This window comes from Poecilia reticulata, chromosome 20, assembly GCF_904066995.2.
Source record: "Poecilia reticulata chromosome 20, P_reticulata-male-v2, whole genome shotgun sequence".
Taxonomy (NCBI): Eukaryota; Metazoa; Chordata; class Actinopteri; order Cyprinodontiformes; family Poeciliidae; genus Poecilia; species Poecilia reticulata.
Genome location: NC_088849.1, coordinates 8,663,570 through 8,679,684, shown reverse-complemented (window position 1 = coordinate 8,679,684; position 16,115 = coordinate 8,663,570). Strand labels below are relative to the sequence as shown.

The following is a 16,115-nucleotide window of genomic DNA, read 5'->3' as shown; positions in this document are numbered from 1 at the left end:
TGGCACCCGAAGCAATTGGATTAGGATACATTCAATGAGTTTTGGGTTTTTTCCCCCCTGGATTTTGTCTACCAGACTTGAAGCTGTCATGTTTATATGTATACAACATTTTAAAGAATGCATAGCAGCACACTGATGTGTTGCAGTTACGTTAAGCTCACTTTTCAGTTGCAGATATTTAAATTGTTTCTCTAATGACGGTTTAAAGTCAGTTGCGTACAAGTTAATTAATGTTCTCCTGATGATCTGCAGTTGCCCACTGCTGCGAAGCCACACGGAGTCACTGCCTCCCACCACTCATCTGCTCCCTGCTGATATTTCTCTTTGATCGTAAGCTGCAGCCGACAAACAAACAAACAAACTCTGCTCTGACGTCACGCAGCCGAACGTCAACTTGTTCCCAGCGGTCGGAAATGTTTTCTGATGCGACGACGACGGAAGCGTGAAATGTCACTCGTTTTCTTTTTCACCTCGCGACCCCACAGAAGCCAGCTTACCTAACAGGCTTTTCTGATAGTAAAAGCCACAGATGCTGATTTAAAAAGCAGCAGCTTCCAGAGCTCTGTGAGTTTGGAGCTGGGGGAAAGATGTTGGCCGGGACAACTTGATCCCCGTGTCTGTCCTCACCGTGCCACTGTTTACTCCATTTACTGGACGGAGCGGGGGACATTGGGGGGGAGGGACAGGCCGGCTGTGTGACTGACCGGTATTGATTGTGGAGAGCTGGCTGCGGGGCAGATTTATCCATGTGATGCGTTTGGTGTGGATGAAAGTGTGCGCCCGTGACCTGGGAAGGGAAGCGTGGTGTGGAAGGGGGTCGCCGGGTGTGAATGAGCAACATTAAAGTTTTATTTAAGAGGTGAGATCAAGGATGATTCATCACTAGCTCAAACATGTGCACAGTGCAGGGTGAAGGCCTGAGCACAGCGGCGTTAAAGTATGGACCGTATATCAGTAATCATACAAACCTAGTGATCAATTACTGTTGCGGTGAGGTAATATTTTCTTCTGGTGTGCGTTTAGCAGAGCTCCGACTACTGTTTCTGCTTGAAATACCTGAATTTTGCCCTGTTGCTTCTGGAAATTTTCATGAATTTTGTCAGAATTTTATGAGACAGAACAACACAAAGGAGTTTAGGTTTAGAAAGTCAAACTTTTTTCTTTTTTTTTTTTACTTTGTGCAAGAAATATCTATAAAGGGTGTGGTGTGTATTCCCACTGACTCTGGGAATACCAAATGACTACCAAATTTAATTAGATAATAGTGTCACTTTTTTTTCAGAAAAATGGTATGGTGGAAAAACTTTTAGACGTAAACATTGTTGAAGAAAGCTGCAGGAAAACCTGCTGTGGGGTTAGCCGTGACTCAAAGGACTTGCAGGGTTTTCTACAAATATATAAAAGCAGAGGAGCTGTACACAAAACCATCCAATGTAGTTTCAGATATTTGTCGGGAAATAATATAAATATAAAAATCACATACCGCTTTTCTCCAACAATTATTTACCATTTGCAGTGGTTTTGTCCTTTAAAATCTCCCAAAAAATACGTATATGTGGCTAAAATGGTGGCGGTGAAGGGATATGATCAATAATCTTCCTTTAACTGGATTTACTGTAAAAAGGTTTGAATATAAAATCCTACTGTGACAACAGCTCAGGTTTTTCAGAAGTATTAGAAAATGCTGCCCTCTTGTGTCCCAACGTATAAATGAAAGATAAGAGATATTTCAGTTTCTGTTCTTCTGTGATGTAAAAAAGTTATATTAAAAACAAAAACAATCTCTCTCTGTTTGTCCCAGGTTATGGACACGCTGTCCAAACTTTCCCACACGAGCATCGCACAACAAACGGGAATCAGGTGTGTCTCTTTTTTTTTCTTTTTTTTTTTTTTTTAAAGAAAACTGCACCTAACACGCAGTAAAACATCTTCTGATTATTTCACAAATAATAAATGTGCGTTTCCTCTCGCAGGCATTTTCCCACAGAGGAGCGCGTGGAAGACGAGGACATCTACAACCACCTGGAGGACCTGATCGAGTACGTTTCCTCCTCGAACACAAACGTCTCCGCTTCCTGCCGTTTTAAAACAAAAGAGCGTTTTGCTGACGAGGGCAGCATTTGTTCCCTGGGTGTCGACTGGAAGGCAGCCACCTCCTCCGCTGCTCCCAGCGTGCGCTCGCTCAGCCTCCCCTCGCCGCCTCACAGCCTTTTCTCAGTTTACCACAAGTTGTGTGGGACTGGACTTTCGTCATTCGTTATTCACGCCCCATTTAGTGCAAGCTTTTGCAGATTTTTGTTGAATAACAGATTTTTTAAATTATTATTATTTGAAACGATACAACTCATGCTATCCAGATCAGCCTGACATGATTTTTACTTGTGAGGTTAATGTCCCTGGATCAGAGAGAATAAGAGATTAAAATAATTACGTCATTAAACTTTTAGCTTCATGCTGGCACATTTTGAGACTTTTGAACTTTTCAATATAATATTGTATTGTTTACAATATAATCCACTCTAACTGCAAGTAGGTCAGTGGGTACAGTTATGCCTTCATCTAAACATAGCCAGATAACACATTGGCCTTTTTGTTATTGATTTTCGTCTGAGAATCGTTTTGGACTGAATTTGAGCTGTCGGCTCGTCCACGGTTCTATTTTCGGTCGCAACGCTGCAAAAACTATTCAACTTTTCTGCATCGGCCAGAAAACTGAAATTTGTGCGCCCCGTTTCGTCCGTGAGACGTTCGAAGCCTCGGATATTGTTTCGTAACATCAAACCCTGGTTTAAACATCTCCACAAATTTCTCCCTGAACTATTAGAAGTATTGGAATCAAAGGATCTGAATCCAAATGCACGCCACACTTCGACGTAAACGGTTTTGAAAACTCAACGTTTGCTTTTTATTTCACAATTACAGCTATGGAAAAATTTGAGAGGCCACTTAAAATGACGAGTTTCTCAGATTTTACTTTTTATAGGTACATGTTGGAGTAAAATTAACATTGCTCTTTTATCCTATGAACTACTGAGAACATGTCTCTGAAATTCCAAGCAAAAAATTAGTATTTATTTGCAGAAAATGAGAAATGGTCAAAATAATGAAACAGATGTAGTTCTTTCAGACCTCGAAGAATTCAGAGAAAACAAATTATTCATTTAGAAATAACAATACTAATTTTTTAACTCAGGAAGAGTTCAGAAATTAATATTTTGGTGGAATAACCAGGAGGTTTTCAATGGGGTTCAGTGCAGTGGGCTCTTCATTTTTTTTCCAGAACTTGTGTTGGTCTAATTACATAAAATCCCCCATTAAATACACCAAACTTTTAAATAGTACCTTTTCTGTGCAGTTTAATTCTTCAGTTGCGCTATAAAGACGTTTTAGGATTGTAACTGAAGCCTGCGGGGGCAGATGAGTCCACGGCAATAAAGATGTCGGGACGCCTCGCAGTGATCTGCTCTATGTTTAGCTCTGACAGCTCCATTTGCACAGGAAGCAGCGGCAGAGATAAGCCAGCCAGCCAGCTGCAGGATGAGGTCGGACACATTTAAAGCTTTCCGAACGTATAAGCCAGAGCCAGAAATTTACATGCAAAATAAAAAAAAAAAAAAATAAAATAAAAAAAAAGAAAAGCATAAAGACTGCTGACTTTGCGGAAATAATCGATCTGATCTGCAAAGGGAAACTTTCTAGATCTTTAAAAACCCGAAACGTAGCCGTAAACTTCTGCTTTTCTCATCAGAATCTCCATTTACTTGTGAATGAGACTCGCACAGGCAGCAGAAAAATATCCATTTTATACACAGCATCTTTCTTGTAGATGGACCGGCCCGAAATTTCCTGTGCGGTTTTAAATGACTAGTTGGTTAATAATAATGTATGTTGTAAATCTTTTTGGAAAGGAGAGCCGGAGCTAAGTCCAGTGTTATTAAACCACTGCCATGTTGGGGCGTAAAATTCATTTCAGGAAGGCTGAGCCGGATGGGAAATGAGACAAAATTTGTGAAAAGATGATAAAAGAACACACAAGGAATATCAGTTTCATAAAAGTTGCATTTAATAACTGATTTTTACTGGCAGATTTTTACTCTCTATGAATACGGACCAGCTTTTACGTATTTCCACTGGTGTGTCCACGGATTCTGTATCAGATTAAAGTCTGGACTTTGACTGGACCACTACAAAACATTGATATTACTTCCAGTGAGAAGAAACATGTTGGTAAAATTAAGAGTGCCGGAGGTATTGCTAAAACATTAAATTGGAGGAATAATTAATAATTTTTGTTCAGTATGTTCTTAATCCCTTTCACACAGTTTGTGGTAAAGGGATACTATAGACCTGTATGAAATCTCACCCAGCAGTCGGATAATCTAGATGCAGTTGAAACCATAAATTTACATACTGACGGATTATTGGATAGACCAGGTCCAACGACGGATCCCGTCTATCCGTCGTAGTTTAAAGAGATAGTAATAATTCAGTATGTAAACCTCTGATTTTGAAAACATTAAAACATAAATGATATATTCTTTCTCTCATTTTAGTGACATTTAGCAATTAGAAATAATGCAGGTAATTCTGACATAAAACGGCAGAAGTTTGGTCTGATGTATCTCCAGACAGTGAGGGGGAAAAAAGTATGAGTCTTTTTTTTTCAGTATATGTAAACTTCTGGTTTCCACTGTACTTAAATTATGAGTTGGATTTGAAATTGCGTTACAACAAAAGATGAATTGATTCTGAAGTTTTTCATTCATTTTTAATAAGGACTCCACTACATGTGCCTCCCGCTGTACACGCGGACCTTCTGTTCTCCGAGAAAGAACTATTTTACACCACAGTTTAAGTCTAAGCTTTCCCTCCAACTTTCCCTCATGAACTCAGTTGTGAGCATTAAGAAAAAAACATGTAGGCTCTGCTCCTTAACCGCCTTCACACTCCCAAATTACCCAGCATCCTCTTCTGACAGGATTTTGTAGCACGGCATCACAGGCCACAGACTGTAAAAACCAGAACTTTGCGTGAGCCTTTTCGCATGATGGTCGTGGATGGCGGAAGCTATTTTTCAACGTTTTGGACGTTGCGTGGATCGTCGGCAGCATGACGCCGTGCGGCCCCGCTCTCACGCTCTGTGTGCGTCCACAGTGAGAACGGCGTGGAGGACGAGGAGGACCTGTACGCCTGCGTGTACGAGGATGAGGAAGGCGGCGAGATCTACGAGGACCTGATGAAGACAGAGGCCATCCCTCCTCCGGTTTGTGTTCCATCTGTAACCTCCATCTCACGTCCAGATGGTGAAACATTAAAAAAAAAAAAAAAAAAACATGCTTCTGCTTTTGCAGATCAGACTAAATATAAGCTAAATATCTCAATTTTCCACCTAATTAGTCTTCAAAGGGAAAACAGGCAGAAACATGATATCTAATTTCATGCTTAGTTAATTTGCCACATTTTTTCCCCTCTGGTTTAGCAAAAAAAAAAAAAAAAAGTTCTTTCATATTTGGCAGACACTTTAGTGAGCATGTGTAACCTCACTCTGAGGCTTGGATCAACTACGTCTGGTTGGACGATTTGTAAGGCCACAGCGCCAACACATAGTAACCGGCCTCTGTGTGTGTGCGTGTCTGTGTGTAGGCGTTCCAGAAGCAGGCAGAGATCGACATCAGGAGTTGCTGCTTAACAGAGATCAAGCAGACGGAGGAGAAATACACCGAGACCCTGGAGTCCATAGAGAAGGTACGCTCACACCGACAAATGGAAGTCATTACACTGCTCTGAACGAACCGTAACACAACACTGGTGATATATTTTGCATATCCTGGACCCAAAGAGTTAACGTCGGTAATGTTCCTTGGAAACACATGGAAGTGTTTATGCGTGTAGCTAAGGAAGATGTATTGAGTTTCTCACTTTCTGTGTGATTTTTTCGCGTTGGAAGTTCAAACTGAAGGAGGCCAGAGTTTCAAATGATGGGGGGAAATAAAACACCGTTGAAAATAGTCACTGTGTGAATTATTTAGAAAATTTATTTTCTGATCAGTCCTACAAGTATTAATCACTTCATAAAGACTCTAAAGTACACTCAGTCTATCATTATATGTACTGCTGTTTACTGACAGCCTATATTTTCAACACTTTAGCAAAGTGTAATGTACAGTTTGTCATTTATAGTATTAACATGAACTTTTAATTTGTTGTTTATGTCTTCTTGTTTCCCTTTAGCATAAATGTGGCCCCTTTCTCTAAAGGGAAAGAGAATTAACCTTGTACATCTTGTGTAGATTTTTGGCAAAAAGGAAATGAATAAGCTTGGCCTGGACCAAGTTTAAACTGCAACCTGTTTGCAGTTTGTTTGACCTGCAAACAAACTGGGGAAAAAAGGAGAAAAAACTCAAATGAGAATTGTGAAACGCAAGGTTTGACACGAACCTAAGGTGATCTTTGTACTGTTTCTAATGAAGATGATGGAAAGAGAGACAAATCTCCAAAACACACCATCAGAAAACTGAAACAAAGGGTTGGACCAAGCATCCATAATGATCAATAAAATCTATTTGTATCCCAACTGGTAGAGAGTAAGGCACACCAGGAAAAAAAAAAAAGCGTGAAAATCAGCATTTTCCCCACTAAATATTGGATTCAGGACTCTTCCGAGAATCTTTTTGCTGTGAGATGACAAGGCTAAACTCCACAAACACGTACATAAGAAATATGAAATTGTTCCCATTATCGCATGGCATAATTAAATCGCACAAAACCATAAAAACTATTTAAAATACAAGAATATTTGAAATAAAGATCTGAATGTAAGCAAAACGTAGCTTTCTTTAGATATGACAGCTACTAAAATACATTTTGTTTGGAAAAGAATGATTACATTAACTGCAAGGCATCGTAATTAAAACAACTTGTACTTAAATAAGCTTTATAAAAGGGGTAAATTATCGCTATTTGCCACTTATAGCATAATATAATGATTTTAGTTTAATCAAAGTGTGTTGGAGGTCTCATTCAGCTGCTTTTATGAAAAAAAGGACATTTGTTAGATAAAAGTACACCCCCTAATGGGTATTTTCAAACATTTTAAAGAGCACTGAAAAGCAATTGAATCTCCTTCACTGCTGTAAATTGTGACTGAAACAAACTCACTCCAAATAGGGGGAAAAAATAATAAATGTGTTGTCAAACAGTAGAATGAGTTTAAGAAGGACCAAGATTTTGTATTTTTCCACTCCGTATTTTATTTTCTAAAATGGACGTAAAGGAAGATGAACTTTGGAAAGTGGAGTCTGGAACAATACAATTACTTTTTTTTTTTTGGTCAAAACTACATCTTTTCCATCTTACTCTGCATTTTCCCAGGACTGTAGGAGACCCACCAGCTCCAGACCCCCAGCCAAAACCACTTGTCTTCTTCCCCTTGCGTATATTCACGTCCACAAAAAAGCCCCTTGCCTGATTTCCCAGCGGAGAGCCTCGGTAGATGACTTTTGTTATGGTGAAATTTCGTTTGCGCTCCCCCTGCTCCATTGAGATGCAGAATTGACTGTGTGGTGGGAGTTTTCGGAGAGGGGAAATCATTAAATTGCACACTCTGAAAATGAGATTATTGCCGTGACCCAGACAGGCCTGGTTGTTTCTGCTTACTGCAGCTCTTTGCAGCTTGGCCTCCATAATGTAATAGCGTCTCGTTCAAAACGAGCCCCTCCACGTTCACTGGAGGAACGAGCTTTCATTCCCATGCGTTCTTTTCTCTTTCTGTTTCTCCCCCAGCACTTTATGATGCCCCTCACCATGTTTTTTTCTACCGTTGAGATGGAGAAGGTGTTTGTGAATATTCCGGTGAGTTAAATGCAGCCAACTGGAAGTTAAGTAAAGTTTGAACCACACCAACTACTGATAAATATATATTTCCAAATGGATTTTCTGTTATTTTTAGTTCTACTTTTTTGTATGTAATATATTTTTATTTTTATAACTGTCTTGTTTTAACATTGTAGTTCTTTTAGTGGTCTTGACTGGCAGCAGTCCTGCTAGAAGCTAATATGCTACATGCTAACAGTGACAGTGCTAGTTTTCTGGTTTTTCTGTTGCTTTGCAGAGGAATATCATAGTAATTGTTTATTAGGAGTAAACAATTTCTGCGATGTTACTTTGAAAAGCAGCCATGTATTTTTAAAAAATATAACAACTTCTTATTTTGTAGACAAGCAGCTAATGGCTAGCTGCTAAAAAGTTAGATTTTGGTTCTAAAGTTAGCTCCTGAGGAAATTTCTGCCCTTTTTTTTAAAACAGCAGAAATATAATATACCAATTTATGTTCTATTTGCTGGATTTACAATTTCAAATATGCACAAAATGTCAGCAAACCCTGATAGTGCGAATCTCTCTGCTGACAACCAAAACATCCACTCAAGTTTTTTTGCCCCACAAAATTTATTGATGCTTCTTCGAGTCCAACTGTGGGATCTGGGGCTTTAAAATTCCTTCAGGTTTTTTTCTGTGAATTTTTCTGCTGTTGAAACAAAGTGCATCTAAAATTCTTGCCACGTTTAAAGCTCAGTCGAGTATTGTTGTTAGGTTGCAGGTATGTCCGTTGAGACTAAAAGGTCTTAATTTTTAATGAAATGTACCTGCTACAAAACCTTTAGAGCTCAGGATAGGGAAAAATAATCATAACAAATGTTTTACGGTCAGCATTGATTTATTACATTTTCTGTCTGCTTTTTTTAGGAACTGGTAAAGGTTCACAAGGGTTTATTGCTGGAAATCCAAGAGTCGGTCCACCAGAGAGGTTCCCAGAACCTTTACCAGATCTTCATAAGTTTTAAAGAAAGGTACAAAGCAACATCAGGAGCATCTAAGTCTTATTGTTTTTTTTTTCACTTCCTCGTGGAAGCAGGTAACATCTTGCAATATTACAGCCTCTCATTACTTCATTTTATGATAAAACGTGTTCAGATAAAATTTTTATTATGCTGTAATTAATCAGATTAATCAATTATTGAGTTAATTATCAACTAATTATTTAATTGATTAATTAACTGGAATACACAGTCATTTGCTGAAATAAGAAATATAATCAGGGCAGTAATTAACCCGAAAACATTTTAAAAATATATACATTTTGTCTAATCTGATTCAAATGTATTAAATGAGTGCCATTATTGAACTTTAAATATTTTTATTTAAAAAAAAGAATTGAATTGCTTTAAAAAAAAAAGTATTTCTAATATTGTAAAACAAAGGCTTATGTAGCTAAATGAAAAATCTTTAGAATGTGCCATTTTTAAAAATCTGATTAATCGTTACAATAATTGATGGAGTAAACGATTACTAAAATAATTGTTAGTTGTGTTTGCTTCCTAGTTTAACAGAAAAAAATCTATGAAAATCTGTGTAAACGTTTGACTTCTGACCGGTGGGTCCTTCTGCTCTGATCGGACGCAGGTTGTTGATCTATGGGAAATACTGCAGTCACGTGGAGACGGCCATCACCACCCTGGACGACATCTGCAAAAACAGAGAGGACGTGCGCATGAAGCTAGAGGTAAAACAGCTACATGGCTGCTTTAAAACGACAAAAGAGATGAGTATATGTCCCACAGTGCAGGATGACACGTTTGCAGTTTTTAAGCTGCACAGAGTGAAAAGAGGATGCCCTCAAGTGAGCAAATGAGGCATTGCAGGAGATGGTGATGATTCATGAAGCATTACATTTTGCTCTAAAACTTGAAGCATATGGATCAGTGCATGTGTATAAATTAGAAAATAGACACATTTCTTTCTGGAATAATGCAAAATGGTCTTACCAAAGGGATTAATGTATAGTACAATTAATGATTGATGATTTGTTTTTAATTATTATTATTAAATCTTTCTGCAGGAATGTTCTAAAAGAGCCAATTATGGCAAGTTCACGTTGAGAGACCTGCTTGTGGTTCCCATGCAGCGGGTGTTGAAGTATCATCTCCTTTTGCAGGTACAGCATTAAAATAAAACAGACAGAAATTTATTTACACGCTACGCATCAGTTGATTTCACATACGTGTTTTCTGACAATTTAGTAAAACAGGACTACTTCTGATTTTCTGTCAGACTGGGGAAGCAGTATGAAGATTTTTCATAAGCCTTCTGCAAATCATCCGTGTAATTAAGTTGTCTTCAAAAATCAGCATCTATGTTTTCTACAAACCTCTCATTAATCAGATATTTAAGATGTCAGGGTCACACTGTAAACAACAGTGTCTGAACAGACTTTCAACAGGACATTCTCAGCTAAATCAGTAAGTTTTTGATCTAAAAACAAAACTCACTGAATTCATTCTAAGACAGTTGTCAGTACACCACTTGTCCACCAGAGGCAGCATTGACTGCGTTTTTTTCCATCCTCCTCCCTGCATTTGTCCTTCAGACTCTGCAGCTCATCCTGACTGTTTGTGTATCTACTTTATGACTGAGTTGAGAATGACCGCAGTGTGACTGTCATTCAATACAGACGATTGAGGACAAAGTAGAAAGAAGAAAAATAAATAAAGTAAGGCGATGAAAGGAGGGCTGAGCAACAGCGGAGACAAACAAGTTGAAAGACGGTCGGAGACTGGCAGTCCTTTTTCAGCATTTTCTCAGAAAATGACACTCCTCTGCACATTTTGTACATTAGTAATACTTTAATAAGAAGAAACTTATTAACAATAGAGATTTCTTCAATATTATCTGCAAAGAAAATAAGCAAACGGGAGAACTTAAGATCTCTCTGTAGATTTTAGATCCAAAAATCATAAATTAGACTCGCAGAGTTCTTCAGCATTGGCCTCCTTAATTTTGCGATATTTCTTAAAATACTTATTGCATGTTTTTATACAGAATTCTGTAAATTTGATTGCATGCTGGAGCAGAGTCTGGTATAAAACATAACGGTGAGTAATCTCTGATGATCAGGATTGAGGACCACTGCTTTAATCGAGCAGTTAACAGATATGCTAATTAGTCAGGTGCTGGGTGGAGCTCCTCACGTTTGCCACACCAAAACTTTCTTTGTCATTTAATCACCCTGAGTTATAGTTTCCCTCACTTACAAATGTCTGGCAGTAAATCAGGATGATGGACAAACCCAGAAAGTTGTGGTATGGAAACATGTGGAGCTTCACCCAGGATTTTTTATTTTTATTTTTTTAGATAATGTTTTTAAAATCACAGTTGGCCTACTTAAAGCCAGCTGACTAGCAGTGCTGCAAGTTGAGTTGGGGCAGCCCTGTCTGTCTGGTCACTCATTAAAACACCTTCAAACCGGCCAACACAATTGTTTTTGAGAGTTCACTGTGTGAACCAAAGATAAACAAGAAAAAATTTACATGAAAGATAAAAAAAAAAAAAAAAAAACATTATGCTGGAATGGGAATGTCCAACATTATTGGTAGAAATAATATTTTCAACACTAGAGTTGTGGATCAGGTAAAAGTTAAGTGGCATACAAATGGAAATTACTGAAGTCCCACATAAACAACAACAATTCAACTGAACAACTGAAGCCTTTTTATTAATTATGTTAGGATGACATTTATCAAAGTGTCTGTGTTACATCAACATTATTAGTGTATTATATAAGTATTAGCATGCTGTATGGTTACAGCACAGTTTGGGAAAAAAAGTTCCATATTGTAATTTTCCCATCTTGAGCGTGTTGAATTGAAATGAAAATTCCCAAATTAGGTTCTCTGAAGGGACGCAAATAAAGAGAAAAAGGCAAAAAAGATATGAAGATGGATAAAAGTGAATACATAAATAATTTGAAGCTTGGTATCTTGGTATTCATCTGAAAAATTACGCCTGGGCAGGGAAGACCAGTGGAAGAGGGGGCAGCAAATTTATAGAAGCAGGCATGAGGCCCCTTTCACCCACCTTATAGAAGCGCCCCTGCCAAAAAGTAAAAATGATATTTTAAAAAAGGAGAAATGTGTGTAGATACAAAGCACATCGTTTTGTGTCAATGTGAGTCGAAATCCCTGTAGAACACCTGAGTAACATCTAGCTGTGCTGAGTAAAGCCTCTGCTGGGTTGCTTCCTCACACGGTGACATCTAGAATCTCTCCAACTAATGCCTCGTCACTTCCTCTCGCTTTCACCCACCCGCCTCTTCCTTTCTTTGTCTTTTTTCTTCTTCACTTTTTTTTGCCATCAGCGATTAGCTTGCCCCGCGTTCATCCTTTCTCTTCTCCCCTGTTTGAATTTCCTCAATAAGTCCACCATGTTTGGCCGCCCGCTATCAGCAGAGCCACTCCCAGCCTCTGTATCTCTGTGGATGCGGGGAGGTCGGAGCACAGGCTTGATAAATAGGCCTCTGTCGTCTTGCTCGTGATAATAATGCCCAGGTTGAGCTTGACTGACACCGGGGATTTGAGAAACGCCGGGCAGGACAAACACACACGCGCATGCACACGCACACACCCCCACACACACGCATGCACACACACACCCCCACACACACACACGCACTGTATCTCCCTCAGTGTGGCCTCATGCATGCATGACATCTGTCCTTATCCTTCACCGCCGAGGTCTAGATGTCTTGTTTACGCAGCGCTGCCGCACTGGCAAATAATTTCAGATATAAAGTGACGCGCATGCACACAACCTCCTATAGATAAGTGCACACACACACACACACACGCACACACACTGTATCTGATTTATTTTAGGACCAGGTTGACTTTTTTCATTTTCTTTCCAGTGCAGAAACCTTAAGTTTTCATGTACCGACTCTTTATCAATGTTTTTGTGTACGCTATCTTTTATTCGCCTTCATTTTTTTTTGTGGATCTTTTCTGTGTGTGATTTATTTATTTATTTATTTATTTATTTTGCTTTGTTCAACAGGAACTGGTAAAACATACCCATGACGCCTCTGAAAAAAGTAATCTACGGACAGCGCTGGATGCAATGAAGGTATTCCTATAGTCCTGTCCCAACATTCGCTGAGAATATAGAAGTTTTGTTACTAAAGCCACTTAATGAATTAATGGAGAATGACTTTTTTAAGTGTTGATAAAGTATTCAACCTTTGAAGCTGTGAATAACATAAAAATTTACTCACCAACTTTACACATTTAGAGCCTTTATGCATCAACCTGATGTTGATCTGCTCACATAAATCCCAGTAAAATGCATAAAGATTTTGTGGCTGCAATCTGACAAAATGTGAGCAGGCAAGCTGAAAGAGCAAGGAATACCAATTGAGGATCTTTGAAACTGCATGAATTTCAATAATGTGTTTTCAAGGTTTGGAAAGTACTTGATTTCTGTATAAAGTCCTTGAAAGTGCTTGATATTCTATCTGCAGTTTTGTATGAAAGTTGGAGTAGAAAAGACTCCCTGCAGAAAGTCAAGTGGTCATTTATATGATGTTTAATCAATTAATTTGGGCAGGAAGGTAATTTAGCTTAACACAAATTTTCAAAACATAAAATGTTATATTTTAAGTTTATGTTTTTCCTTTCTTGTTAGAATACTCATACAAGACATTATTAGTAACAGTAATAAACAGAAGTGGTGGAGTAGCCAAGTAAGAGTAGTACTACTTTAACATATTTTTATTCAAATAACAGTAAAAGATAAGTTTATTTCAATACAAAACTAACAAAAACTGGTGACTCTTTAGTTAAAACAAGCTTGTTCTTTCGATAAAGTGGGTGCAGCATCCAGAAATTTTACTCAATAAGAGTAAAAAAAGTGCAGCACAGTAAAAATACTCCTAGAAGTCTTTTTTCCCCAAAATGTTACTCAAGTAAATGTAAATGAGTAAATGTAACTAGTTTCTACCCAACTCTGGGGAAAAAAAAAAAAAAAGTGATGTCATATGACAGCGAGTTGAAACTGTCTTCTTTTGTTCCTCGTATTGTTTGTAACTCCAAAGTTTGGTGCTGGAAAAGTTTGAAAACTTTTACTGTGGGAAAAATGTACAAACATTAAATCCTCCACACAACTTTCCAAACTTTTCTTTGTGCGCTAAAGTTGAAGTACACTCATCGCTGTTTTGATGTGTGTGTGCAGGATTTGGCACAGTACGTCAATGAAGTCAAACGGGACAATGAGACGTTGCGAGAAATAGAGCAGTACCAGAGATCCATTGAAAACCTGGTAAGTCCAAATAATGCCACGGCGGTGATTTAGTGCTCTGGGTTTGTACCACCAGTCGAAAAGTGATCCGTCTTTCTCTTTATCTGCTTCCCCCAGAACCAACCTCTGAGCAACTACGGGAGACCCAAAGGCGACGGGGAGGTGCGGGTGACCTCAGTGGACAAACGAGCTAAGCAGGACAGGTAGGACGTCGAGCGAATCCAGACAGAAGGAGGGGCGATGAGGCTGGACGCCTTCCAGAGAACGCAGAAGCTCAGGACGAAGTGTCGATGAAAGCAAACCTGTTATTCCCACGCTAAATGATGTAATTGGGTGAACTGCAGCATAGCAAATGAATGTCATTAAGGGAATCTTCCTCCCACTCTGTAAGCTGCAGGGATACAATCGGCTGTATTATGTAAGATGAACTGTACGGGTTAATTTTTTTGTAAAATAACCACAGAGTTTATGCAAGTCTGACTCGAGAGAAAACAGATTTTCATTCGGCCGTCGCTTTGATCCCCTCCGCAGGCACATCTTCCTGTTCGACGCTGCCGTGATCGTTTGCAAGCGCCGAGGGGACAACTACGAGATGAAAGAAGTGATCGACCTGCACCTCTTCAAGATCACCAACAATCCGACATCCGACAAGGAGAACAGGAAGGTCCGGGTCCCGAAGACGCAATAGTTCAAACAGCTGTCTTAGAATGTCATGAAAGTTTGAAAAATGATACCCAATTTGCTGCACAGCATTTGCACAGCATTCATATTGAGAGTTTATGTTTTGCCTCTCATATTAGATGTAATGCATGTTGCATCACTGCAAGGTTTGCAGCTCTCTAACCTGCACACAGAGCCTACTATAAGTATTCACACCCCTAATATATTTGCATTTTGTCCCATTACAACAATAAAGTTTAGTTTATTTTACTGGGATTTGTAGACCAACCCAATGCAATGCAGAGTTGCAAAACATAAGGAAAGTGATGCATGTTTTCAATATTACCAATACAATCTGAAAAGTGAGGCTGTTAATATGTATTCAGCACCAAATATTGAAATACCTCTAAATCAAATCTTGTGCAACTAATTACCTTTAAAGTAAGTTCATATTCCAATCAATCTGACTGAGTTTGGAAAAAGAAGAATGGGGGGAAAAAAGTCACTTGAGATGTGCAAAACAGACATAAGTGCGCCCCAAACCTACAAATAAAGTTTGTGGTTGACAAAATGTGAAAAGGGTTCAGGAGGTGTGAACACGTTGCCAAGAGCCTGTAGGCAGTTGTCATAAATCTGCTCTGAAACAAGTCAGTCTACTTTTCAATTTGGCTCGAAATCTCTCTGTTAATCAATTGCAGGTTGGTTTTTTTCTCTCTCTCTTTGCCTATTGCAAAAGTAAAACAAGGTGATGAGGAAACTTATTCCAATTCTAAGATAGTAAATCAGTTACACTTTGGCAAAGGCAGAAAGACGAATCTTTCCACGACTTTCCCTTTGGAGAGCTTTCAAAACCGTAAAAATGTAATTTTTTGAAAACAAGCAGTTTGCATGTGTACGTTTGTTTCTAATTATCATAAAAAATGCTTCTGTATGGATTTATTGGTCAAAAGTTATTGAATATAAAATACCGTATGTCTGGGAGACTTTCCTTTAAATTTTATACTGCAGTACTTGACGAAGGCTCTCTCCCACTTTAACTGTGATTTACTGAAGAGCTTTGGATGGTATTAAATTTCCTAAGCAGCTTCTCGCCGTGTAGATTGTCCCAGCAGGACCGTAGTCCGTTTTACAGTTTTGCTTTAGTGTTTAGCTTTTAAAATAGATAAAATAATAACAAAATCGCTCTATTAACATGCCGTAAAAATGACACGGATAAAACGAGCACCGCCTAACGAGTCGTCCGCTGTAACGAAGGCGAGATCTGCGACGCCAGGCCCGTTATTGCCTCTTTATGACCTAGTCAGCAAAGCTCGGAGACCACGTTGGAGTCC

The 16,115-nt window shown here is 38.8% G+C and overlaps 1 protein-coding gene across 6 annotated transcripts in view; it reads left to right on the top strand.

Moving 5' to 3' along the window:
• The window catches only part of vav3a (vav 3 guanine nucleotide exchange factor a), a 103,275-nt gene that overhangs the window by 49,892 nt on the left and 37,268 nt on the right, over window positions 1–16,115 (top strand). For 4 of the 6 annotated variants that reach the window (XM_008438367.3, XM_017301931.2, XM_008438368.3 and 1 more), the window contains 12 exons: window positions 1,802–1,860; window positions 1,974–2,039; window positions 5,155–5,263; window positions 5,644–5,745; window positions 7,783–7,851; window positions 8,743–8,846; window positions 9,460–9,559; window positions 9,896–9,991; window positions 12,886–12,954; window positions 14,059–14,145; window positions 14,242–14,327; window positions 14,656–14,788. In XM_008438367.3, the coding sequence (XP_008436589.2) occupies window positions 1,802–1,860; window positions 1,974–2,039; window positions 5,155–5,263; window positions 5,644–5,745; window positions 7,783–7,851; window positions 8,743–8,846; window positions 9,460–9,559; window positions 9,896–9,991; window positions 12,886–12,954; window positions 14,059–14,145; window positions 14,242–14,327; window positions 14,656–14,788 (1,080 nt within the window). Of the gene's footprint in view, window positions 1–84; window positions 331–837; window positions 860–1,801; window positions 1,861–1,973; window positions 2,040–5,154; window positions 5,264–5,643; window positions 5,746–7,782; window positions 7,852–8,742; window positions 8,847–9,459; window positions 9,560–9,895; window positions 9,992–12,885; window positions 12,955–14,058; window positions 14,146–14,241; window positions 14,328–14,655; window positions 14,789–16,115 lie in introns of those variants that run through there. The other 2 variants (XM_017301933.2, XM_081601298.1) reach the window with 2 other exon arrangements.